The sequence below is a fragment of the Phyllostomus hastatus genome, unplaced genomic scaffold (genome assembly GCF_019186645.2).
Source record: "Phyllostomus hastatus isolate PE091 unplaced genomic scaffold, TTU_PhHast_1.1 phas_contig_283, whole genome shotgun sequence".
Classification (NCBI taxonomy): Eukaryota; Metazoa; Chordata; class Mammalia; order Chiroptera; family Phyllostomidae; genus Phyllostomus; species Phyllostomus hastatus.
This window is the reverse complement of record NW_025333833.1, coordinates 16,492,980-16,520,065: the sequence shown is the minus strand read 5'-3', so window position 1 is coordinate 16,520,065 and position 27,086 is coordinate 16,492,980. Positions and strand designations below refer to the sequence as shown.

The 27,086-nt window shown below is 37.6% G+C and overlaps 1 protein-coding gene across 2 annotated transcripts in view; it reads left to right on the top strand.

The window, feature by feature from the left end:
• The window catches only part of DTL (denticleless E3 ubiquitin protein ligase homolog), a 50,431-nt gene extending 24,876 nt beyond the window's left edge, over positions 1-25,555 (top strand). The window contains exons 12-16 of one of the 2 annotated variants that reach the window (XM_045838570.1): positions 11,933-12,022; positions 14,346-14,478; positions 20,834-21,666; positions 23,692-23,802; positions 24,028-25,555. In XM_045838570.1, the coding sequence (XP_045694526.1) occupies positions 11,933-12,022; positions 14,346-14,478; positions 20,834-21,666; positions 23,692-23,790 (1,155 nt within the window). In that variant the 3' untranslated portion in view covers positions 23,791-23,802; positions 24,028-25,555. Of the gene's footprint in view, positions 1-11,932; positions 12,023-14,345; positions 14,479-20,833; positions 21,667-23,691 lie in introns of both variants that reach the window. The other variant, XM_045838569.1, reaches the window with a different exon arrangement.
• Positions 25,556-27,086: the final 1,531 nt, after the last annotated feature.

The following is a 27,086-nucleotide window of genomic DNA, read 5'->3' as shown; positions in this document are numbered from 1 at the left end:
TATCCTGGCAGTTGTAAATAATGCTGCAATGAACGTAGGGGTGCCTATGTTCTTTCATATTTGTATTTTGGGTTTCTTGGGGTATATTCCCAGAAGTGAACTAGCTAGGTTCTACTAGTGGAAAGGCATATCCATTTTTAATTTTTTGAGGTATCTTCATACTGCTTTCCACAGTGGCTGCTTCAGCCTGCATTCCTACCAACTGTGTAAAGGGTTCCCCTTTCTCCGCATCCTCACCAGCACTTGTTTGTTCATTTATTTTTTTTTTTTAAGTACCATATTTTTGGAGCATAAGACGCACCTAGGTTTTAGAGGAGGAAAATAGGAAAAAAATTTTGAAGCAAAAAATGTAAAATATTTAATAACATAAATAACATAATATTTCACCAATGTAAATGTAAACAGAACTCAACAGCAGCATTAACAGCCATTATTCCTCCCAAATTTGGGGGGGGGGACTATGTCTTATAGTCTGAAAAATACAGCATATTTTATTGATTATGCTATTATAGTTGTCCCATTTTTTCTCCCTTTTATCCCCCTCTCCCCTGCACTCTGTCTCCCTTCAGCATTCACCCCCTAAGTTCATGTCCATGGATCATACATATAAGTTCTTTGGCTTTTCCATTTCCCATACTAATCTTAACCTCCCCCTGTCTATTTTGTATCTACCAATTATGCATCTTATTGCCTGTACCTTTTTCCCCATTCTACCCCCCACTTCCCCACTGATAACCCTCCTTGTGATCTCCATTTCTATGATTCTATTTCTGTTCTAGTTGTTTGCTTAGCTTTTGTTTTTGTTTTTTAGGTTCAGTTGTTGATAGTTGTGAGTTTATTGTCATTTTATTGTTCATATTTTTTATCATCTTTTTCTTAGGTAAGTCCCTTTAATATTTCATATAATAAGGGCTTGTTGATGATGAACTCCTTTAACTTGACCTTATCTGGGAAGCAATTTATCTGCCCTTCCATTCTAAATGACAGCTGTGCTGGAGAGAGTCATCTTGGATGTAGGTTCTTGCCTTTCATGACTTCTAATCCTTCTTTCCGGCCCCTTCTTGCCTGCAAGGTCTCTTTTGAGAAATCAGCTGATAGTCTTATGGGAACTCCTTTGTATGTAACTGTTTCCTTTTCTCTTACTGTTTTTAAGATTCTCACCTTATCTTTCATCTTGATGATATAATTATGATGTGCCTTGGTGTGTGCTTCCTTGGGACCAACTTCTTTGGGACTCTGAGCTGCCTGGACTTCCTGGAAGTCTACTTCCTTTGCCAGATTGGGGACCATTTCTTCATTTGTCCAAATAAGTTTCCAATTTCTTGCTCTTTTTTTTTTCTTTCTGGCACCCCTATGATTTGGATGTTGGAGCACTTAAAGTTGTCTCAGAGGTTCCTAAGCCTGTCCTCATTTTTTCGAATCCTTGTTTCTTCATTCTATTCTGGTTGGATGTTTATTTTTTTCCTTTTGTTTCAAATCATTAATTTGATTCCCGGTTTCCTTCCCTTCACTGTTGGTTCCCTGTATATTTTCCTTTATTTCACTTTGCATAGCCTTCATTTCTTCCTTCATTTTGTGACTGAACTCGATTATTTCTGTGAGCCTCCTGATTACCAGTGTTTTGAATTCTGCATCTTATAGGTTGTCTGTCTCATTGTTTAGTTCCTTTTTTGGAGTTTCGATCTGGTATGTCTTTGTCTTGGTGCACCTGTTATGTTGTAAGGGGCGGAGCCTTGGGTATACACCAGGGTGGGGCAGCCCATTTTGCTGCATTGTGGCACTGTCTGTGGGGAAGGGGTCAGTGAGGGGACAATGCCTCTTGCTTGCTTGCTCAGCTCTTGCCCCACTTTCCCTCACTTCCCTCGCTTCCCACAAATGTATTGTGCCTTTTCAGGTGCTGATTCCCAGGTGGGTGGATTTGTGTATGCCCTAGGATCCTGTGGGCCTCTCCAACAAACTCTCCTATGAGACTGGGAGTTTCTTCTGCTGCTGCAACCCCCATAAATTTTTACCACAAGAGGTTCTGAGACTTTAGTTTCCTGTGCCAGAACCCTGGATTGCAGTGGTTTGTGTTGCTCCCCAGTTGTTCTTCCCAGCTAATCTTCATGCAAATGTCCAGCTGCCACCTTGCCTTCTCCATCGGCCTGCTGCCACCTTGTCATTGTACCCTCTCCACCCCAGCTTCCTGTCTCTGCCCCTCCTACCAGTCTGGATGAATATTTCTTTAACTCCTTGGTTGTTGGACTTCCATACAGTTTGATTTTTCTGGCATTTCTGGTAGTCTTTGTTTTTGAATTGGTTGTTTTCTTTCTTTTGGTTGTACGAGGAAGCAGAGTACATCTACCTCTTGCCTACATCTTGGTTGGAACTCCTGTTAGTTGGTTTATTGATAATAGCCCTTCTGTGAGGTGTGCAGTGATAACTCACTGTGGTTTTAATTTGCACTTCTCTTGTGATTAGTGGTGTTTAGCATGTTTTCATATGTCTATTGGTCATCTGTATGTCCTTATCTGTCCAATTTCCAACACCATTAATTGAATAAACTTTCTATAGCCTATTGTACGTGCTTGCTTCCTCTGTCAAATATTAATTGACTATAAAGGTGTGGGTTTATTTCTAGGCTCTCTATTCTCTTCCATTGATCTGTGTGTCTGGTTTTTTTTTTCTGCCAGTACCATGATATTTTGATTACTATGGCCTTATAGTATGGTTTGATATTAAGTAGAGTGATTCCTTGAAATTTGTTCTTTCTCAGGATCGCTGTTGCTATGCAGGGCCTTTTGTGGTTCCATACAAATTTTTGAAATAATTGTTCTAGTTCTGTGAAATACATCATTGGTGTCTTGATAGGAATTGTGTTGAATCTATAGATTACTTTGGGTAGTATGGACATTTTAATGATGTTAATCCTTCCTATCCATGAACACGGTATGTGCTTCCATTGATTTGTATCTTCTTCTGTTTCTTCAGTGTCTTATACTTTCCCAAGTACAAGTCTTTTACATCCTTAGTTAGGTTTATTCCTAGGTATTTTATTCTTTTTGTAGCAACTGTAAATAGGATTGTTTTCTTAATTTCCCTTTCTGTTCCTTCGTTATTGGTAGATAAAAATGTAAATGATTTCTGGATATTAATTTTGTATCTTGCTACTTTGTTGAATTAACTTATAAGTTCTAGTAGTTTCTTAGTGGAATCTTTAGGGTTTCTTTGTACATACAGTATCATGTCATCTCCAAATAATGACAGTTTTACTTCTTTCTTTCTAATTTGGATGCCTTTTATTTCTTCTTTCCTGATTGCTGTGGCTAGGACTTCCAGTACTAGAATCCAGTACTATGTTGAATAAGAGAAGTAAAAGCAGACATCCCTGTCTTGTTTCCGATCCTAAGGGGAATGCTTGTAGTTTTTGCCCATTGAGTATGATGCTGGCAGTGGGTTTGTCATATATGGCCTTTATTATGTTTAGGTGTGTTCCCTCTAATTCCACTTTGCTGAGAATTGTTATCCTAAATGGGTGTTGGCTTTTATCAAATGGTTTTCCTGTATCTATTGATAATGTCCTTTTTTCCTTCATTTTCTTTATATTGTGAATCACATTTATTGATTTGTGAATGTTGTAGCAACCATGCATTCCTAGAATAAATCCCACTTGATCATGATGTATGATATTTTTGATGCATTGCTGTATTCAGTTTGCTAATATTTTGTTGAGGATTTCAGGGTGTTTTTTTTTTCTTTTGCCTATCATTTTCTTCCTTTTTAGTGTCTTTATTGAGCTTTGGCATTAGGATAATGCTGCCTTGTAAAATGAGTTTGAGATCCTTCCCTCCTCTTGAATTTTATGAAATAGTTTGAGAAGTAGGGGTGTTGGTTCATGTCAGAATGTTTGGTAAAATTCACCTGTCAAGCCATCTGGTCCAGGGCTTTTGTTTGTTGGGAGTTTTTTTTTTTATTACTGCTTCAGTTTTACTAGGTATACTCTGTTTATTCAGATTTTCTAATTTTTCTTGATTTAATTTTGGAAGATTGTATGTTTCTAGAAATTTATCCATTTCATCCAGGTTGCCCAGTTTGTTGGCATATAGTTTTGTTCATATTTTTTTAAATCCTTTGTATTCCTTTGGTATCAGTTGTTATTTCTCCTCTTTCATTTCTGATTATATTTATTTGGATTGTTTCTTTCTTGATGAGTCTGGTTAAAGGTTTGTCAATGTTATCTTTTCAAAGAAACAAGTGTTGGAATCATTAATCTTTAGTATCATTTTATACTATATTTCATTTATTTCTGCTCTGATCTTTATTATTTCCTTCCCTCTGCTAACTTTGGGCTTTGTTGCTCTTTTTCAAGTTCCTTTAAGTATAAAGTTAGATTGCTTATTTGAACTTTTCTTATTTTTTGAGATAGGCCTGTAATGCTATGAATTTCCCTCTTGGGATTGCTTTCTCAGTGTTCCACAGATTTTGGATTGTTTTGTCCTTATTTTCGTTTGTTTCAAGGTATCTTTTGATTTCTTCCTTGATCTCATTGTTGACCTATTCATTGTTTAATAACATGTTATTTAGGTTCCATGTCTTTGTGTTTTTCAGTGTTCTTGTGATTGATTTCTAGTTTCATAGCATCGTGGTCAGAGAAGATGCTTCATAGGATTTCAGTCTTAAATTTATTGAGACTTGTTTTGTGTCCTAACATGCAGTCTATCCTAGAAAACATTCCATGTGCTCTTGAAAAGTATGTGTATTCTCCTGCTTGGGGTGAAATGCTCTGAAGATATCAAATCCATTTGATCTAGTGTGTTGTTTAAGGCCACTACCTCCTTGTTGGTTTTCTACTTAGAAGATCTATCCATTGAACTCAGTGGTGTGTTAAAATCCCTGACTATGACTGTATTTCTGCTTATCTCTCCCTTTGGTCCACATTTCTCTACTCTGTCCCTTCTACCTCCCAGCTGATAACCCTCCAAATGGTGCATGGATTAAGAAGCATAGTTGATAGGTACAAAATAGACAGGGAGAAGTTACGAATAGCATAGGAAATGGAGAAGCCAAGGAACTTACATGTATGACCCATGGACTTGAACTAAGTCGGGGAGATTGCTGGAGGGAAGGGAGAACTGGGCAGAGGGGACAAAATGGGGAAAAAATGGGACAGATGTAATAGCGTAATCAAAAAAACATACTTTAAAAAAGATTTGCTTCACATATTTAGGTGATCCTATGTTGAGTACATAAATGTTTACTAGGGTTATATCCTCTTGTTGGATTGTTCCCTTTATCATTATGTAGTATCCTTTTTTGTCTTTTACTGTAACCTTGGTTTTAAAGTCTATTTGTGTTTTTTTTTTCTCCTCTTTTTTTCCTTTCCATTTGCATGAAATATCTTTTTCCATCCATTTACTTTTAGTCTGTGTGTATCTTTCAATCTGAGATGGGTCTCTTGGAGGGATCATATATATGGGTTTTGTTTTCTTATCCATTCAGCTACCCTGTGTCTTTTGGTTGGAGCATGTAAGCCATTTACATTTAAGGTGATTATTGATAGATACGTATGTGGTGCCATTTTATTGTTGGACTATTTTCCTGTTTCTTTTTTCCCCTTTCTCTACTTCTTAAAAAGCAAGCCCTTTAATATTTGTTTCAGTACTGGTTTGGTGTTAGCAAACTCCTTTAGCTTTTTTCTTGTCGGGAAAGCTCCTTATTTCTCCTTCAATTTTAAAGGATAGCCTTGGTGGGTGAAGTAGCTTTGGTTGTGGACCTTGCTTTTTATCACTTTTAATATTTCATGCCACTACTTTCTGGCCTGAAATGTTTCTGTTGAGAAATCAGATGACAGCCTAACTGATGCTCCCTTATAGGTAACTACTTGGTTTTCTCTTACAGCTTTTAGGATTCTCTTCTTGTCTTTAAGGCTTGTTGTTGTAATTATAATGTGTCTCAGTGTAGACCTCTTTGGGTCCAACTTGTTTGGGACTCTCTGAGCTTCCTGGCCTTATGTGTCTTTTTCCTTCACCAGATTAGGAAAGTTTGGGTCATTATTTCTTCAAATAGGTTCTCAATCCCTTGCTCGCTCTCTTCTCCTTTTGGCATTCCCATGATGCAGATGTTGTTACCCTTCATATTGTCCAAAATGTTTCTTGAGCTCTCCTCATTGTTTAAAAATTCTTTTTTCTTTTAGTTGCTCTGCCTGGGTCTTTTTTTCTACCTTGTGTTCCAAATCACTGGTTTAATCCTCTGCTTCATGTAACATACTATTTGTTCCTTCCTGTGTGTTATTTATTTCAGATACTACATTCTTTATTTCTGACTGGTCCCTTTTTTTATGGTTTCTAGTTTCTATGTCGCTTTTCATGCTACTGAGTATCTTTATAATCATTTCCCTAAACTTTGTGGTAAATTGCTTGCCTCTGTTTCATCTAGCTCTTCTTCTGGAGAATTCTCTTATTCTTTCATTTGGGTTCTGTTTGTCTTCTCATTTAGGCTGCCTCTTTGTATTTGTTTCTATGTATTAGTTAGATCTGCAAAGACTCTGGTGCATGTCTTTGTCAGACGCTGCTTGTGACTGGCCCTGGTCAACCTGTTTGGAGCTATCAGAGATCCACAGCATGTGGCTCCCTCTGTTGGTCCTTTTTGGGTGTCTAGAAAGAGCCAGGTTGCTCACATCAGTAGCAGGTTCTGGGGAGGGTCAGCTGAAGTCTCAGATCTTACAGAAATCTGCCTTAGCTGTTAAACTAATCAGTGATAATGTCCTTAAGCTATAATTAGCACCCTGGCTTATGTACCACAGGGTAGGGCAGAATTATTCCTGCAGGTGGGGCTCTTGCTCCCCTCAGGCTGATGCCACTTAGAGAGGAGTGCTATGACTGAGAACTATGGCTTCTGCAGTATAAGGAACGACTCAGCACAGGGATCCTAGCATCGTTCCTCCAGTTCTCTCCCCAGAGCCACCAATCCCAGACTCTCCTCAAGTGTCTTTAATCCACTCTGCCCTCCCTCTGCCAGAGCCCGAGATAAGGGGCTACAAATGAAATTTTGCGTGTTGATTCTTTAAGAGTCTTTCTGCATCTCCAGGAGTCTCTTCTTGGCAGACAGAAACCTTGCTGCTTTTCACAGCTAGATGTTATCCAGCTTCCTTTCTAGCTCCAGTGCTGTAGGCTGGGGAGTCCAACTTGGGGTTTAGATCCTACGCTTCTCAAGGGGAACCCCCCCCCCCCCAGCCACTGGAATATCTCTCCGGAACTTCCGCTGCAGCCCGTAGGAGCCCAGCCAGCCCTCTAATGTCTCTTCACTCCGTATCAGTCATGTTATGGTGAAGTGGTTTCTTCTGTCTGTCCAAGGTTATAAGGCTTCTCTCCAGCTAGTGTTCAGTTGGTTATTCAGGATGATTTCTCTGCAATTTAGTTGTAATTCCAGATTAGTCCTGGGAGGAGGTTAGTATAGTTTCCACATACTTCTCTGTCATCTTGGATCTGTCTACATTCTGGATTTTAGAGTCAGGGGTTCCATATTATCAAATCCCTTCTCAAGAGAAATTATATCATTTTTAGTCCTGCCAACTTCTAGGAAGACTATGTTGTCTTAGGACAAGGGTAGACCCTCTTGGGTATGAAGCATAATTCTTCAGCTTAATTTTATATGGTCCTGAGGGAAGTAGTAAAAATGTCATTTCTCTGTATACCTACAGTTGCAAAAATGCAACACTACCTTATTAATAGCTTTTAGTAACACTATCCTAGATGGTCACAAGGTGGAGTTATTATTCTATCCAAGATGCTTTTGTGTTTGGCTTGCCTCTTTTTCTACGACATATTTTTTATTTGTATTTTTAAATGAAAGTTTGCTTATAAAACATATTGGAGACACTCATCTTGTGATAAGTTTTCACCTAGTTTCTTGTCTATAAAATTCTCCTGACTTGAGCTTTACACTTTTAACAATACGTGTCACTAGTATTGATGTTTCTGTCTTACATTTTAAATTTTGAGTTTCAAATTTGGTCTTATATCTTGTTAAGTTTCTTTCTTCTTAAAAAAAAATCAGACACACCAAAAAGTGTAATGAAAGATTGTCCAAAAATACTTATGCCCTGATCTTTTAAAAAATTATTTAAAATCAATTTCTTACTTATATACATTAAGACATAGATACAGTTTTGTTGCCAGTTCTTTCAAAGTTCCTCCCTAGCCCTGTTTGGTAGTACAAAGACCTTTTTTTGGTTGTTTCGGGGAATGAGGGTTTAGGGATACTCCCTAAGGGCATGAAGTAAAGATACTCAGCAGTTGTTAGTAACCCATCTTCAGGTACCTAACTAGTGGCTGTCACACACATGGGTGACCCTTTCTGAATTCTAGGCTGGGTCACGTGTTAGTGCTGAATGACGTGGGTCAGACATGATGTTCTCCTGCCTGTCCACACATAACTCAGCGTGCAGACTCTGATATTTGAGATCCTGGCAAGCTTACTGCTCCTAAAATTGAATTAGCTTAGTGAGGTGGCTCAGTTTCTCTTTTCCATGATAAAACAAGAGGGTTGGACCTGTTAAAAAAATTTTTTCCACAAGCTGAATATCCAGCCTGTTACGTTGTGTTATAACTCTGCTACCTTTCCAAGAAGTCAGAATTCTCTCAAGTTTTGGTATTTTCCCTACACTTAGAAGTTCATGGGTGTAAGAAGACAGAGTAAAAATAAAAGAAGGAAGTTTTAGATCTTGAGACACAGGAGAATGGCTTAATTCTCACCACTGCCCAGCAAAGGGGAGATATAATATAGACTGATTGTGATGTCAAAGACTTAAAAATAAAAAGACTTAATATTGTATTTTTTTTTCTTTTTAATTTTCTACCCCTTGTGACACCCTCACCCATACTCCTCCCTTCTTCCCTGGTTCACTTCTAATAGAACCACTGAATAGTATTCAAGTGGTTATAAATAAACTGATTTGGCATAGTCATTCTACCGCTGACTGGCAAAACACTGAGCCTGACACTTTAGGAAGTGTAAATGATCTCATGGCAGAAATAAAGATTAGATTTGGTTTCTTACTGGACCAAGTAAGGACATTTTTTTGAGGAAAGGTGCTGATCTCCTTAGTATGTTGAAACATATTAAATGTTTTATGAGGTCTGTAGGTTAGAGCCAGTTACTGCTAGAGGTACCTTTGTAGCTCTGGGAGGTACTTTGGAATTCTTATGCCTTGAATTAAAGTCTTTATAACAAAGTGGAATATGTAAGAGAGGACAATTTTCTGTGTTTTAACCATTTCCAGAATGCAGAGATGTAAATGTCTCTTGGACTTTAAATAGTCTCCTCTTCCTTCTTAAAGGTCGAAGGAGGCTTTTTTAAAAAAAATGTAATCATGTAATTATGGCAATGTTTTTTATAGTAACAGTGAGCATAAGTAAAAATTTATCTGAATAAAATGAAGAATTTAAACACCACCTGAGTTTCATTAGAGGAAACTAATCTTCCTTGAAGCAGTCATTAAGTGAAGCATACTATACCATACTAGAACAGTCCTAATCTGCATTCATAAATATTTATTGGACATTAGTTCTCATTTCAGCTTTACAACATGCTCCTCTCTCCACCTTTTTTTATTTAGGTAGAATTCATATAACATAAAATTCACCATTTTAGTCATTTTAATGTATACACTTCAGTGATTTTAAATATAATCACAATATTATGCATGTATCACCACCATGTCATTTCCAAACATTGTATCTCTCCAGAAAGAACCTCCGTACCCTTTAAGACTCACTCTCCATTTCCCCCAGCCCCTGGCAACCACTAATCTATGTTCTGTTTCTATGGATTTACCTATTCTGGACATTTCATGTAAATGGAATCATGTAATATGTGATCTTTTATGTCTGAGTTCTTTAACTTAACATGTTTTTAAGGTTATCATTGTTGCATGTATCTGTACTTCATTCCTTTTTATGGCTGAACATTCCATTGTATGTTATGTGTAGTCCACAATGTATTTATCCATTCATAAGTTGGTGGACATTGGAATTACTCTACTCTGGCTTTTTGAATAAAACTACTATGAACATTTATGTACAAGTTTTTGTTTGAACATGTTTTCACTTCTCCTGGGAAAATATACCTAAGACTAGAATTGCTGGGTCATATGGAAATTAATCCTATGTTTAACTTTTTGACGAACCATCCCTTCCCTTTTAATGCTACGTAAAGTGCCTAGATCATGGTAATTATTCAAGACATGCTAAATTTTATTGTCATTATTATTATTCCTGTGTTATAGTCAAATTGTAAAAAGTTTTTTAACGGGTCTTGTCCTTTGTTTTTTGCTCTTAGATCCTGTAGATAAATGCACTAATGTACATACATTCTATTGGTAGATGTTTGGTTTTTCTTGAAATTTATTTTGATCTTTGAGTACACATTTAGGTTCTCCTGGGTATTGTAAAATCTGGAAACTGAGCAAGGGGGGCAGTATTGTGAAATGAAAATCTAGAGGCAACAGCAGAGTAAACCAATGGAGTAGAATAATGTGCTTCTACCAGGGAGGGTCAAGGGGACTTGAGGATTTCCTTTTCCTTTTAACTTGCTGCTACCAGACCTGCTTGGGTGTGTGGTGATTAGAAACTTAATAGGCTGGGGCCCACTAGTAGAGGAGGAAGAAGAATTTCTGTGGCTATTGAGATAGTTAAAGATTATCTTGAAAGTCTTTTTTAAAATATGCTAACTCAAAGGAGAATAAGTCATTGTTCTCTGTGATGTGGTAGGAGTAGGCAGTAAGTGAAATCCTTTTAGATAGTACTCAGAAAAAGCTTCCTATCTGTTAAACTTTAATTCACACAGCAAGGCAAATTAAATTAGACTCTGGTTTTTGTCTTTTGCTTTTTGAATCATCATATATGTGCCATTTAACCCAAGAGAGAGGAGTGGTAATAAGTTGGATAACCTTATGATTCATTGTGTCAAATCTCTTAACTATAATCTGAGGAATCTATTAAGTTTACTTAGTCATACAAATATTCTTCCCAGAGTCGCCTCCACTTTCTTTATATAAATGAGCAATGATTCAGAGCCTCAGGAAAATGAAGAGAATAATTTCTCCTTTTTAAACACATGCTAATAATAGTTATATGAGTTTGTACTCCATATTGTGCTGATTAATTCCCATGGCCTCTGAAAGGGATTGGCAACTCTTGAATCAGACAGCTGTCAAATGCATATTATTAGTGGCATCCAATGAGGGGGTAAATATGATTTTAGTCATGTATGTAGTACTTCAAAATGTGACCCTTCTTTTTTATACTTTAAAATGTAGCAACACTTACTTGAAAATTCAAGTCGTCTTTAAGCAAATTAACTGAAACAAAATTTTAGAGGAATTTTTCTTCCAAAAAGGATATCAAGTGTCATATAAAATGTAGTTTATATCCTCTAAAATGAAAGGATATATAACTTTGGACTTTGGGAAAAGTCAGTGAATCTTCTTTTGGAAGAAAGACTATCTTCTTGTCCCAGGAATGATGATAGCATGTCTCGGGTGCCTTCATGTTGTGTCCCTGAAGGTAGCTGGCTAGAGATCTGAAAATGTCTAGGCAATGTAAAAACAAGATTCTACTTGAACTGCAACCAGTCTTGAATTTTAGTCAAAATATGTATAGCTGGATGGCCCTGATTTGAACTAAGACCTAAACTAGAATCTAAGCTCATTATTTACTTACTTTGGCTCATTCCTGTTTTCTCAGATTGATGACAAAAAGTACTTTTATTACCCATTGGGACTCTTTTTCTAATCTATAACTAGGCATACACAGGGGCCTTTGGTAACAATCCTCAAGATCTCTGAGACACCAATATGAAGAGATTCAAAGCCTTTAGCTGGGAGAACTAACACAACTCTGCTAACTTTTTTTGTGGGGTTTTTTTGTGTGTGTTTGTTTGTTTGTGCACAAAGGTGTCCACACCCTGGCATCCTCCAACTGTGCTCCTGGGTCATTCTCAAGAGGTCACATCTGTGTGCTGGTGTCCGTCAGATTTCACAAAGGTTTGTAAACAAATACCCATAGTTGGTTTAAAAAGTAGATAATAGATTTGTGGTTTTTCTCAAGGTTAGTTTGAGATCTATATAGACTTTCATGCTTAAATAAAGATTTAAAAGAACTAGAGGTCTTCCAAGATCTGTTCAACATTAACTATACATATTCTACTTTTTTTTAACAATAGAGAAATTGTATTATGCAATAAGGTAAAGGATTGATTTCTTGGTTTCCTAGAGTCATTCCTTTCATAAACATAGAATTAAGTTTTTAATCTAATTAAAACAATCTTAAACTCTAAGGTAAGAACTTGTCTTTTTAGTTTTCTATGTATTAGAAATGTGGTGTATTGAAGGTAACATCTTGACTGTTCTTCACAGTCCCGCTTGGGCTTCACATGCCTAAAAAATGCTTAGTGTGAAGTTCTACTAGGTTAGGTTATCTGTGGCTAAACTACACAAGAAGTAGTTTCAAAATGTTTTAGATGCTCTGGAAAGAAGAAAATACTGTCACTTAAAAAAAGAATGTTTTAAGTAGTGAAGATAGATAAATAACCTGAAATGTAGAAAGGCCAGAAACATAAACAAACCCCTACATGTATAGGTAGGGGGTTTCACATAATATTAGCCCAAGTTCTACTCTCTCCCAGCTCCTGCTGCCTCTGGTCTTTGGGTTATTCTGGGCTTATGCAAAATCTCAGTTATGTGGAGGACCATCTCTCTCTCATCTTGACATTTTAAGGTTTTGTTGCCTATTGTTCCCATCTGTTATTTATCTTCCAGAAACTTCTCATGGTCTCATCTACTCTGGCATCTCTACTAGCCCTGTCTAGTGATTTCTGTGGTCAGCTTCACATAGACTTTTTAAAAAAATCATTGCTTTAATTACTAATAATTACATTGACATTACACTAGTGACATTTTCCTCTGAGATTCCATGTTATTTACAGTGAAAGATCTTTTAACATGAAGTTCTGTGTCATCATAGAACTTATTAAGGTGATTTCTTTAGTGGCTCAGTTAATTGTGTCATCTCTTTGCAGCCATCATCTGTTGCCTCTGTGCACAGAAAGAAGAGGCAGGGCTGTTTTCCAATGCTAATCTAATGACCGCCTTTTTAAAAAGTTCTTTGAAATAATTTTGTCCCTAGCCTAGAGTTAGGAAGGTAAAATATGGTTTTAAAAAAAAGAGATCTAGCCTTGGAAATTGGAAAAATTTGGATTTATTAGATCTGCCACTCAATTATGGTGACCTCAGACAAATAACTTTATTCCCATTTTATAGATGAGATTATTTAAGTATGAAGATTTTTATATTGTGAGAATTAAATAAGATAAAGAATGCAAATTGTCAGACACACAGGTGCTCTATAAATAATAACTCCTGTTAGTACTGACTATAGAGTAACTGGGGATTCCAGGCATTTTTTGTTGAGCAGTTAAGTATGTGTCTTCTTTTGGCCTCCCAGTAAGGAAAGGAAAAAGCTGCCAGTCTCCTGGGGGCCAAGACTTAAGAGAACGTGTGTGTGTGTGTGTGTGTGTGTGTGTGTTTCTATCTCTTTAGTGACTGAAATAGAGAAATTATATAAACAAATGCTGGGAAATAGCTCTGGTACCAGTGGCCATTTGCCACAAGCTCTTCAAGCTGGACTTTCTCTGCCATAAAAGGCTTGGGACCAAGATCAGGAATGGCCAGATATTTTTAAAGGGGCAAAGGTTATTTTTAACTTCTTTCAGCTTAGTGAACTTGTTTTACCATATTGCTCCTTTTACCTATCTAGAAAAAGTCTCAGGATTGGTTTCATTCTGCTTGTCACAGCCTACTAGAGTCATGAACTAAGCCTGATCTTGGAACTGATCCCATTACTTCAGCAATAAGCCAGAACATGCAGAATTCAGAAGAAAGTTTTAGAAATTGAAAGTCAGTAGCATACACTGATTGATCATCTGAGGGAAAGAGAAAGCAAAAAGTGTTTCTTAATGAAATATTTCATAGTTACATAGAAGATGGTAAAGATAATGACTTGCCCAACTTATTGAGAGTAAAATGAAATGAACCTGGTTTATAGAAGAGCTTTAGATTAATAAGAGATGACTGGTAACAAAAGACATACTAGCAGGATCTGTATAAAAAAAGAAACTAGAGAATTCACTTCTTTGGAAATCTGCAATGATTCCTAAAAACAAGGGATAGAAATATCTTTCAGATGCCGTTTTCTATATCCTGTTATATCAAGCAAAATAATTTTCCAGTCATGAGCCCTTAAGACACATGTACTTCACTTGTCACAAATCTTTGATTAAAACTTAACTCCCTTTCTGGTTCTCATTAGATTGCTACCTGCTCTGATGACAATACACTGAAAATCTGGCGCTTGAATAGAGGCTTAGAGGAGAAGTCAGCAGATAAGCTCTCCATAGTGGGTTGGGCCTCTCAGAAGAAAAAAGAGGCAAGAGCTGACCTAGGTAAGGATCCCATACATTTTTCTACATTTGTTTATGTTTTGATTGATTTAATTCTGCTATGCAGAGTGGTAAGGTAAGATCTGATTTTGTGTTGGTATATATTTTTTTAAGATTTTATTTATTTATTTTAAGAGAGAAGGAGAAAGAGAGGGAGGGAAACATCGATGTGAGAGAGAAACATGAGTTGGCTGCCTCTCACACACCCCTAACCAGGGACCTGGCCCACAACCCAGGCATGTGCCCTGACTGGGAATCAAACCAGCGAGTGACCTTTTAGTTCACGGGCCAGTGCTCAATCCACTGAACCACAATAGCCAGGGCTGTGTTGGTACAGTTTTAAAGAAAAATATCTTCTTGACATTTTTCTTTTCAGTAAAAATTTTTTGAATACTACTATGTTTGTCATCTACACAAGATACTTCAATACACTGGTGGTTTTATTTGTAAAATATTTATTGAATGCCTACTATATGCTAGGCACTGCTCTAGGTTGCTGGGGATTCAACAATGAACTAAAGAATCAAGAATTCCAAAGATGTAAATGGAGGTTACATGTTAGCATGAGAGACAATAAACAAATTAAAGACATATTAAAACAAATATGTACTATGCCAGATAACGGGAATGCTTAGGAAAAAGGGAAGGGGGCAGATTGGCAAAGTGTGCTATTAAAATTTTAAATGAGGTGCCCAGGGATGCCTCAGTGAAAAGATGATGTCTGAGTAAAGAAAGTGAAGTAGGGAACCACGTGGATGTTTTGGCAAACAAAAGAGCAAAGGCAAAGACCCTGAAGCAGTAGCAGACCTGGCCTACAGGGTGGACAAAAGTAGCTTACAGTTGTAAGTACACAAAACACAGAGCTTATTCTTGTATTATTTATTAATTATTGTATTTTATTCCATATGAACAACTGTAAATGTACTTTTGCCCCACCCTGTATGCGTGTACCATAAATACACCTATTTCAAGTATACAGTTCGGTCATCTTTAATATATTCAGAGCTGGGCAGTCATTGACACAGTCTAAATCTAGAGTATTTTTAACACCCAAAATTAGGGTTCTGATTTCTCCTTATCCTTACTAACATTTGTTATTGTTCATCTTTTTTATTTTAACCATCCTTGTGAGTGTAAAGTGCTATCTCATTGTAGTTTTGGTTTGGATTTTTCTCTGATGGCTAATGATGATGAACATCTTTTCATGTGTTTATTGGTCATTTGTGTATTTTTCTTCAAGAAGTACCTGTACAGATTCTTTGCCCATATTTTAACTGGGTTATTTGTCTTTTTATTGTTAAGTTATAAACATTCTTTATCTATTCTGGAGTTAAGTCCCTTGTCATATAGTGACTTGCAAATATGTTTTTCTTACTCTGTAGGTTGTCTTTCATTTTCTTGGTGTTGTCCTTTGACACACAAAATTTTCTAATTTTCATGAAGTACAATTTATCTCTTTTTTATTTTGTCTTTTGTGTTTTTGATGGTGTGTCTAAGAAACCATTGCCTAACCCAAGTTCACAAAGATTTACTCCTATGGTTTTCATCAAGCTGAGTTATTTTACTTTAGAGCTATATCCAATTTGTGTTTATTTTTGTGTACAATGTGAGACAAGGATCCAAATTATTCCTTTGCATTCTGGATATCCAGCTTTTTCTCAGTATCATTTTTTCAAGAGACTATTCTTTAACCCATTGTTTTGGCTTCCTTGTGAAAATCAAATGACTGTAAGGGTTTGTGTAGTGTTTGTTTCTGGACTCTCAATTCTGTTCCATTGATCTATTGTGTATGTCTGTCCTTACGTTGGTACCACATTGTCTTGATTACTGTAGCCTTGTGGTAGGTTTTGAAATTGGAAAGTCTGAGTCTCCAATGTTCTTTTTTCTTCTTTTAAGATTGCTTTGACTATTTTGGGTCTCTCTTATTTCTATATAAATTTTATGACCATTTTGTCAATTTTTGCAACAAAATCTCTCTGGGATTTCTAGGGATTACATTGAATCTGCAGACCAGTTTTGGTAGTATTGTGTTACCCATGTTCAATGCATCTAATCCATGAACATGGGATGTCTGTCTGCTGCTTTGCCTTTATATGTACTTTTCCTTCCCTAATTTTAGAAAACATAAAAGAGAAGAATCATACGAGGGAAAAAGCCATCAGTATTTCTACTCATGGAGAATTTTAACATTTTGAGTGTTTTTTCAGATTTTTTTCCTTTATATTCTTAACAGAGTCACAGTTATATTCTATATACATTTGAATTACTTAGGGATTTTTTTCATTGAACATAATGTTCTAAGCACCTTCTATGTTATCTTTTTAACAAAATGTAAAATAGTCCACTGAGTTAGTGGTCCATTATTTACCTGACTGTTCTTGTAGAGTTGGACATTTTGCTTCCAATATTCTGTGAAAATTATTTTATAATTTAGGGTCCCTCCTTCCATTAAAATAGATTTCCAGAGGTGGATTTTCCGTGTCAACAGCTATAAACATTTTAAGATTTTTGATGAAAAATATGTTGCTTTTAACTTTATTTTTAGTATGTCACTAATTATTCTTAATTTTGGAATCCAAATCCCCCCAAAAAGTTCCACATATTGACCAAATTTGGATCATAGTAATAACGACGTATAGCCATTGTTGAGTACTACACAATTGTTCTAAGGACCTACTTGGATAATCTCAGTTAATTCCCCAAACACCAAACTGAAGCTCAAGGAAGTTGGACTTACCTAAGAGGACACAGGTGTGAAGCTGAAGTAGCACCAGAGTTGAACCCTTGTAGTCTGATTCTAGAGTGTGTGTTTGGGAGCACTCTACAGTACTGCCTCCTGTAGAACCCAACACAGCAAAGCTAAGTTCAAATTAAGACCAAACCAGGAGTTATACTAGTTTTCTCCACCTCTGAGTGGTGCTGGAGTCGCTCTGAGTAGCGCTACAGACTGACAACCTGACGTGAGTGCCGAAGGCCAGCACACTGACCGTTCAGTCCTAGAAGCCACCATCTGGCAACAGATTGGCTGCTGCTAATCACACTGCCATTTTGAAAATTATGTTCCTCTGTTTTCCCAGTCTTCTCATGGCCACCCCAACTTTCCTGACTGTCCTGGACTGCATTGCATATCTTCTCTTCTGGCCCTTTTAGCAACCAGCTGGAAGGCTTTATATCCCAAGACACAGCCCCTTTTCCCTCTGCCCTACTTTTCCCAGCCAGTACCTGCTCTGTGGCTTACTATTCTTTCACTGTGTCAGCCGGAGATCTGACAAGGCCAATGGTTCTTGACCCTGGCTGTGTATTGGAATCACTTGGGGGGCTTTTTAAAAGTTTGTGTGTCACATAAATTGCTGGGTCTGGGATTGAGGCCAATTACCTGTACTTTTTTTTTTTTTTTTTTAATAAAGCTCCAACTAAGTCTGATTTGTGTGGCTAGTATTGAGAACCACTGGTCTAGGCATTACTGAGTGACAAAGATGATAATCCTTATCTTGAAGAGAAGGAGACCTAACCTGTTCTAACTTAAGTGCTTGCTGCACTCTTGAAAGTCAGCAGAATGTTTACAGAGTCCTTTGTTGTTGTTGTTGATGCCTGGAACCTCAGTCTCATCTGTCTCAGTGGTAATGAAATTTAACAAACATGGTTTGATAATTCCTGGCTGGGTACATTTTAGGCACTAGACCTAAAAATGACTAAATCATCATCACCTGCCCTTCAGGTGCTTGCAGTTTAGTCCAGGAGGCAAATTCTTAGAAAAACAAAAAAATAGCTATAGTATATTGTAAACATTACTCCTAGCTATATAAACAACAGCCCTGCAAACCCTTTTCCTGTGGAGAGAAGAGCTGTATGAGAGAGGAGGAAAGAGGTTTGTGAATTGTCATCAGAGCCTGGAAACATGAGGAAAATTTTTGCCTGGCAAAGAAGGGGCAGACTTGGCACGAAACCCACATGAATAAAGACAGAGATGTGACAGTGCACAGCCTGTTCAGGAAGCAGTGAGTAGTATCCTGTAACAGGATCCTAAAGCAGTGTAGTATGTAATAAGATTGAAAGGTACAGTGAGGCCAGGTGGCAAACCCTTATGTAAAAAGAAGCTACAAATTGCATGATTACTTGTAAGCTTTCTATGTAATTTTTTGAAGGCACTAACTTTTCAGACACCTTTAGAGCAGTAACCCAGCCTGTACTGTGTCATCAGATCTCATGCAGTGCTTTGGGTTAATAGGGATTGATGCATTTAAGTAGATGAAGTGCTATATGGCATGTCATACTTGAATCTATAGGTCAATATGGTGACATACTATCCAGCTGTTAAAGAAAAGCATAATGGATCTAAGCGTACCTTCATGAAAAGATATCAAAAGATACACTGTTCAGAGAACAGCAAATTGCAGAACATGTGTGTTTAATGATCCATTGTGTTTTTTAAGGCATATACATATACCTTTGTGTGTGCTAATAAGCTCATAGAAAATTGTGGAATGCGCATATAAGTGAAAGAAGAAGCTTGAAAAGGACTTTTTGCTGTTTGCCTTATTCCCCTCTATAATTGAAATTTTTTAACATGAACTTGTATTACTTTTATAATCTAATTGCTATTAAAAATTTTAAAAAGAAAGAATTTAAATTTGACCCAGAGTTTAAGTTCTGTTAACCTTCAAAGTTAACAAAATCTGCTCTTTGACCCCTACGATCTATTTCTCCATTATAACATCCTGAAGGAAAAGAAATGCCCCAACTTTCCACCACATCACACTTCCTACTGACCTTTGGTAAACACTTCAGGTGTCTGCCACTGACATAACGGAAACTTACATACCTGCTTTTTCTTCTGCCCTAGTCCTGCCTTCAATCTGCATGTTGTTGTAAGACATCCTGTTTTAGGACTTTCTGCCCTAAACATTCACTTCAGCCCACCTTAATGGCACTAATGACTGTAGGGCTGTGCAGTGACTGTTGACTTGCACTGAGAAGTGTAGCGAATGAAAAGTTTCTTTCTGTTTGAAATAATAACTATAATCAAGCTCTGGAACATGAATGTCAGCTCTATCGCTAGATGCCCCACGGACAGGCCTCTGGCTCTACCTCCCCTCCCATAGTACATTATAACAAAATGGGGTTTTCTAGTGTTGACCTTTATGGAAGGAACGGTATCATTTTGGCCATTTCTAAATGTGGTTTATGAGAAAAGTTTAAGCAATTCAGTGGTAGAATTTCTCTTATCTCAAGGCAAGGCTGCTTGAGTAGTGAAAGCACAGGGTAAAATGTACAGGGTAACTAAATGGCTGAACTTAGTCTTCCTTCTAACTAAAAGATGGTATTTTTATGTCAGGCCATTCTAAATTCAGTTGCATATAAATGCAATTAATTATTAAACTGAGTTAAAATATCAGAGCTATAGTTCAAAGACTTTATGGCCAAGAAATAAATAGATGTTTTTTCCTTGTTATTTGAAGACAGAAACACTATTCAGAAATCTAGGAAATTCAGAAGGAAAGTAAGAAAATACAGTGTTGTCTGGTGGGGCCTCAGGGGGGAGAAGCATACGGTTTATAAGAATTTGCCTGAAGGACTTGCCATTGCTTATAAACAAGGGGCAGGACACACAGAAAAGAGTAATACCCACTGTTTAATTTGCTTTACCAAGAGCAAGCATTGAGTTTCTGCAATGTTCTTTGGCTTGTGAAGAATAGTAGCCATGTGTAAATTAAAGTGGAAAACCACATGGGGCCTGATAACATTAAGAATTTGATGGAATACTTGTGTAGATTAAAAACTGTATTTAACAAATAGGCCCTGGCTGGCATAGCTCAGTGGATTGAGCTCGGGCTGCAAACCAAAGTGTTGCAGGTTCGATTCCCAGTCAGGGCACATGCCTGGGTTGCAGGCCATGGCCCCCAGCAACCGCACATTGATGTTTCTCTCTCTCTCTCTCTTTCTCCCTCCCTTCCCTCTCTAAAAATAAATAAATAAAATCTTTAAAAAAAAACAAATAAGGAAACTGAGGCAGAGGAGCTAAAGGATTGTGTTCAAATCACATAGATTACATGCCCAAGTAAGTATAGGAAAGACACTAAAATTGGTTCACCTAGACACTTTCAATCTTTTTTTTTTCCTGAATTTTATAGATTTTTACAAGTATAAGTTTTAAAGTAGGACACTTGGGAGGCTGGCAGTTAGGAAAGGGGAAGGAAGAGGCTAAGAGGAAATGGTAAGAATCAAATGATTTATATGATCGATTCTCTGGGAAATCAACCCCTGGGTGATTAAGTTACCTATAATTTTCCTTGATGCAGATTCAGGGATTGTCTTTGGCTTTCACTTCTGACTTTTGTGACCCTCTTTTCTTTTATAGGAACAGTGACAAGTGGCCAGAATACTCCTGCCAAAGCCCCCAGAGTAAAGATCAGTCCATCTAGTTCCTCCCCTTCCTCAGCAGCCTGTGCTCCGAGCTGTGCAGGAGACCTCCCTCTTCCTTCCAATACTCCCACATTCTCCATTAAAACCCCTCCTGCCAAGGCCCGGTCTCCCGTTAGCAGAAGAGGCTCCATCTCCTCTGTCTCTCCCAAGCCACCCTTATCTTTCAAGATGTCCATTAGGAACTGGATGACCCAAACACCTTCTTCATCACCACCCATCACTCCACCTGCTTGTGAGACCAAGATCATGTCTCCAAGAAAAGCCCTCATTCCCGTGAGCCTGAAATCATCCCAAGCAGTGGCTTGCTCAGAGTCTAGAAATAGAGTGAAGAGGAGGCTAGACTCAAGTTGTCTGGAGAATGTGAAACAAAAGTGTGTGAAGAGTTGCAGCTGTGTGACTGAGCTTGATGACCCAGTTGAAAAGCTTCATTTGGATCTGTGCTGCCTTACTGGCAACCAGGAAGACCTTGGTAAGGACTCTCTAGGTCCTACCAAATCAAGCAAGATTGAAGGAGCCAGTATGAGTGTCTCAGAGCCTCCTTCTCCTGCCAGTCCTTATGCTTCAGAGGGCTGCGGGACACTATCTCTTCCTTTGGGATCTTGTGGAGAAGGGTCTGAATTGGTAGGCAAAGAGAATAGCTCCCCAGAGAACAAAAACTGGTTATTGGCCATGGCAGCCAAACGGAAGGCTGAGAATTCATCACCACGAAGTCCATCATCTCAGACCCCCAATACCAGGAGACAGAGCGGGAAGACTTCTCCAGGCCCGGTAAGTCAACAGTGGTGGTAAGATGCATTTCCTAACTTGAACAGGGCAGGTACAGATCCCTTCTCAGAAGTCAGGATGCTTTTAGGTAAATCTGTTTATTTTAGGGTTGCCAGACTTAGCATGCAAAAATATATAGGACAGAGATTGCTAAACTTTTTATACTACAAATTATTTGTTTGAAATTCAAATGTAACTGGGTGTGTGCTGTACTTTTAACTGGCAACTCTATTTACTCCCATTAAAGTCACTCCTGTTAAGGTCCATACTCCTCAGCCCTGCTGCTGTCTGATCCATCAAAGCCTCCTTATCCTCCAGGATATCAGTTCAAAAATATCTTCATCCCCTCTGTTTGACAATATTTCCCTCCCTGCCCCCTTTTGCTTATTTTCCTCAGCCTCAAGCCCTTGGCAACACCTTTTGATAGACTTCTTCCCTTTTTACAAGTGCAGGCTCCTTCTAGATTTTAATGATTATCCCTTATCTCTTACAGTTTCCTTGCTCACACCAATGTTTTGGCAACTCACCTGTATCTACACTTTATTAAACATCAGCTTAGTTTTACGTATCTTTTTAGGGCTCTTATTTTTCAGTTGATATACTATTTAAAATTAGATAATCTCGAAAAGCAGAAACTGCTGGCAGAAATAGATTTATAAACCTTAAAAATCAAATGACTCATTATAATGATGGAGGCAGAAGTAGCTGAGAGCATTAGGTGAGCCATGGGCAGCAAAGGGAATAAAGTTTCTGTTAATCAGTTTGTCAGTTAAGGGGCGGTGGGTTAAGGAAATTTCTGTGCAGTCCATAGTAGCTTGTGCTCTGTGTTACGGAGAAAGTGGTAGAATGACTAAAATGCAATCCAGAGATCATGACCAGCAACATCTGCCCTTTTAAAAAGTAGAAGCTGGATAACCTTAGGCCAGCTCTGTCACCCACCTACTATCATGAAGCCTATCCCATAATTTTAGTAATAAATTAGAAGTATTTTAAGATTCCTTCAAACACAAACTTTAGCTAAGACCTTGCTACAGAGCATTTTCAAAGAGTGTGCTGGTTTAAGATACTTCTAGTGTTAAAACAACAAAATTCAACAATTCATGAATCAAACAGCATCCCATCTAGCAAACATAAAGGAGTCCTGAAGGGCTATACAGAATCAACAGCTTTTTGTATTATCAGTGACTCAAAAGAGACAGAAATATCTATTTGTTGTTCCACTTATTTATGCATTCATTATGCCCTGGCTGGGTATTGAACCCTCAGTCTTGACATATCAGAACAATGCTCTAACCAACTAAAATATGTGGCCAGGGCAAAATAAAAGACTTTCAAGGACAGAAAGGAAGAAGGGAAAGGAAAATTGAAAGAATGAATTATTTCAGACAAGGTCTCTTTCTTTAGGGGAAGGCAGGGGGTATCAAGCAGATTACCTCACTGGCATTAATCAGGAAATTCCAGACTGGTTAAAGGTTACATTCCTGGGAGAGGCTGAAACTGCAAATGGGTTATATATTACTAGTCTTGTTTTGCTGAGGTGGGGCTTAGCACCTGTGACTCCATTTTGGGCTTGTTTCTTTTTTAACACTGGTTATTTTTTCAGTCTTTGAAGCTAAAGTTTCTTTAAGTTTTTTTGTTTATGTACACGATAATGTAGTCTTCTTCAGATGAGGGTAGTTAGTAGCTGCCATTTGAATACCTATTGTTTTAAATTTGAGAGGGTAGTTTATTCATTTCAAAGAAGATAGTAGTTTTAACCTCTTTGGTTCCAACTAGGAGGTTAAACTGGTAAATATTTCTGTTCATGTGAAAGTCCCTTCCTTTCTTCTTTGTATACTGTCTATTAAATTTTTTTTTATTTTATTTAGTAAAAATCAACCAAAAGTGACATTGTCATAAAAGTATTTGAGACTGAAAGTTGGCTGACATTAGTCAAATATCTAGGCATCCTAACATAAAATATCTGCTAGGGTAACAGGTAGACTTTTATCTCAGAAAATGTCTGAAATCTAAACTTTCTTCTTCTAGGTCACTATTACTCCCAGCTCCATGAGGAAAATTTGTACATACTTCCACAGAAAGTCTCAAGATGACTACTGTAGTCCTGAACAGTCAACAGAATTATAGATCTTAATCTGAGTAAGTTAACTGAACTTTGGCCCATTTAAACAATATAAAAATACAACAGAGTGGCTCTATAAGAAAGCCACCATTTTTCATTTTTAGAGACAATCCTTTCAAACATTTTCAATAAGTAGTCGTCGCTTTTTTAATTATTCATATTCTCTACTATAATAACATACCAGCATATAGAGGCAAAAAACAAGACTTGTCTCTTGTTACTCTGAGACTTTCTATGCACAGTGTGAGGTGCCTGCCGGCCAGAGCAGGAGGCCTGTCTGGGAAGGCCCGCTGCCGAAGACCCCGGATCTGTGCTGCCTCCAGCAAATATACTCGCATTTAAAATATATACTCTTTCCACTCTAACTCCTTCTGTTTGGTTTTTTTAGTATGTGTAAAAATGTGATGTTCAGATAAGTACATTTACGTTGATTTAGCGTGTGATTCAATGATAATAGTCCCTTTAGTTAAAATCATTTTTACTTTAAAGACAGTCAACTCTGGAAAAAGTAGAACAACACTAGAACCCTTATTTGTATTTTTCCCCAAATATATCTCCCACGTGAGATTTAAGCTCCCCATATTTTTGCTAAGCAATCTGCTATGTTACCAACTCAACATCATGCTCTATAAGAGGTTGTGATTTTTGCCATTTACAAGAGGAGATGTTTATAAACTCAGTAACCATACACTGAAGCTTGGGTTTGAATTCAGTCCTCAGTTCTCTGGGTGCTGCGACTTTAAAAAAAATAGTCATCAGATTTTAAGAAAAATTATTAATATCTTATTGAAATTTTATAAAAGAAGATTGTTCTGAGCTGAAAATCCAGAACCTCAAAAATAAATCTTGGCTTTCACTTGCTTTTTTGGATTTTCTTTATATATATAAAAAGCAATTGCCTGCTAGTATAGCACTGAGTCAAAAAATCTTGGAATTTTTTATGCTTTTTTTAATATAGAGTATATAGACTAACTCTAAGTTATAATGTGCAAAATATCTTGAACATCCCTTCCCTTAATCAACAGTTGCATATCGATCATCTTGAGATGAACTGTTGTTTTATATTTTCCCCCATTGTAACCTCATAGCTTCATATACTTTCTATGTGCTGTGTCCTTGGGAGGGAGTGCCCTTGCAATCATGAAACTTGATTCATTTTATCTATATATTTGAGGACTGTGTAGACTTTCTTCATATTTTTGTGATACTTTTCAAATCTGTTCTAATGATAACTCTTTAATTCCTTTGATTCTTATAAGTTAAGTTTGTAACAACCAGAGCTGCCAAGGTCAGTTAAGCAGGGTTCTCCTGGTTTTATCCAAGGAGGAAAATAAAGGGAAGCCATAAAATTACTGTTTTAAAACAGAGCACACCAGTGTTACCTGAATATTTAGGAACTCTACATATATTTGGTTTTTGAATTTTGAGTGTTAGACTGGGGGACGGTGTTATTTATGATGAATCCTTGCCCATAATGCTGTCTATCTTTCTCTTGATTTGAAAGCCAGTAGGAAAATAATCCTTGAAAAAGGAAAGGATATCTAAAGTAGATGATTTTGTTCTTTGTATTCCTGCACATCTTCTGACAGCTATACTAAGTGAAATTGGGGCAAATGTGGCTGTCAAAAGTTGCTGAGAATCTGCTGGGTATAACATGTCTCTCTTGGAAACTAGTACTTCAAATGGGTGCCAAAGGTCAAATGTAATGAGATAATTATCCCTGTTATGTGTCAGTGTCAGACTCTGAGCTGATCCTGAATAATAAAGCCTTTTCCCTTATCTGATGTCCTTTTTTGAGCTTTTTGCATTAACCTAGAAGCAGTCTACACAAAAGAACTGCAGTAGTAATCAAGAATCTCTTCTGCTTGTTCATTGAAGAACATTTGTTTATTCCCAAGGATATGATCTAGTTCAAATTGAAAGAGGCTTTAATAAAGTACATCTCACTTGGTTAAACCTTGAGCACTTCGGAGGCTTGGATTACTTGATGAAGGAGGGTGGAGTGATGTAGAACTTTTTCTAAACAAGTATTTCCAGCCCAAGCGTTTCCATTTGAGTGCACTGCAAGCGCTGTTGCTGCGACACTGTGTTAGTTTCCTTTTGGCTGTTTCAACACAGGCCCTTAATTTAATTTTTTGAGGGTTCACTAATTAATCCTTTAAAACAGCTCTTTAATCTTGGCTTCACATTTAACTGATAATAATCAAGACCATGTGTAGCTAACCCTGTTGGACTGGCAAGGGATGGGTTCAGCTCATCACCCCCATCCTCAGCCCTAATAGCTTAAAACTTCACTAAGATTTTGGGACACCCTGTATAGGAGGCATTTTTAAAAACCTCCATTGTGTAATATGGATGTCTGGAGATAACTCTTTGAGAGAGAGAGAGCGAGCGCGCAAGAGAGAGAGATGACATTAGCTTATAGCCATGATCTCGTATTATAGGTCACACATCAATCAGTTCAGCACTTGCTTTTTGGGAGCCTATCATAGCAAACCCACTGCTGCTTTTAGGTCTGTTTTTCCTATTTTCCTAGTCCCAAGACGGTCTGGACGTCTTTTCACACTGCTCTTAAAGTCAATACCAAGTAGTCTTATAGAGCCAGTTCCACAAGTAGGTGGTATGGGCAACATTTTACAGACGTGTGAAAAGAGAGACTGAGTGAGAGTGTCGTCATACAGTCGGCCCTCTGTGTCCATGGGTTCTGCACCTGCGGGTTCACCCAGTCTCTGGTCAGAAGTGTTATGTTGTTGGCGGTATGTACAATGTAGTTAGGCCTACTATTGTTGCATCTATACTCAATACATACAGACTTCTTTCTCACCATTATTCCCTAAATAATACAGTAAGACAATTATTGTATAGCATTCCGTTGTATTAGGTATTACAGGTAATTTAGAGATGATTTAAAATACATGGGAGGATGTAAATTGGTTATATGCAAGTACTACTACATTTTATGTAAGGGGCTTGAACATCCACAGATTTTGGTGACTGGGCAAGAGGGGGCAGGTCCTGGAATCAGTGACACCCGAATACCAAGGGATGCCTGTCCTAAAAAACTGAGTTATTGTCCTTTTTATGGCAATTAAACCCAGGCAGTTTCAAACTGCTTCAAATTTTTATAAAAGGCTGCATGGAGGCCCAGCTGAGCTCTTGCTTGTCATAGCCCACTGCTTCTCACATAGGTCTTTATAGGAGGTTCTTTGCCTGGCTAGATTTGAATCATGCCAGATGGTGGATTAACCCTATTCTTAAATTCTGAGGAATTATGGAAAAACCTGCACTATTCATTAGGTCC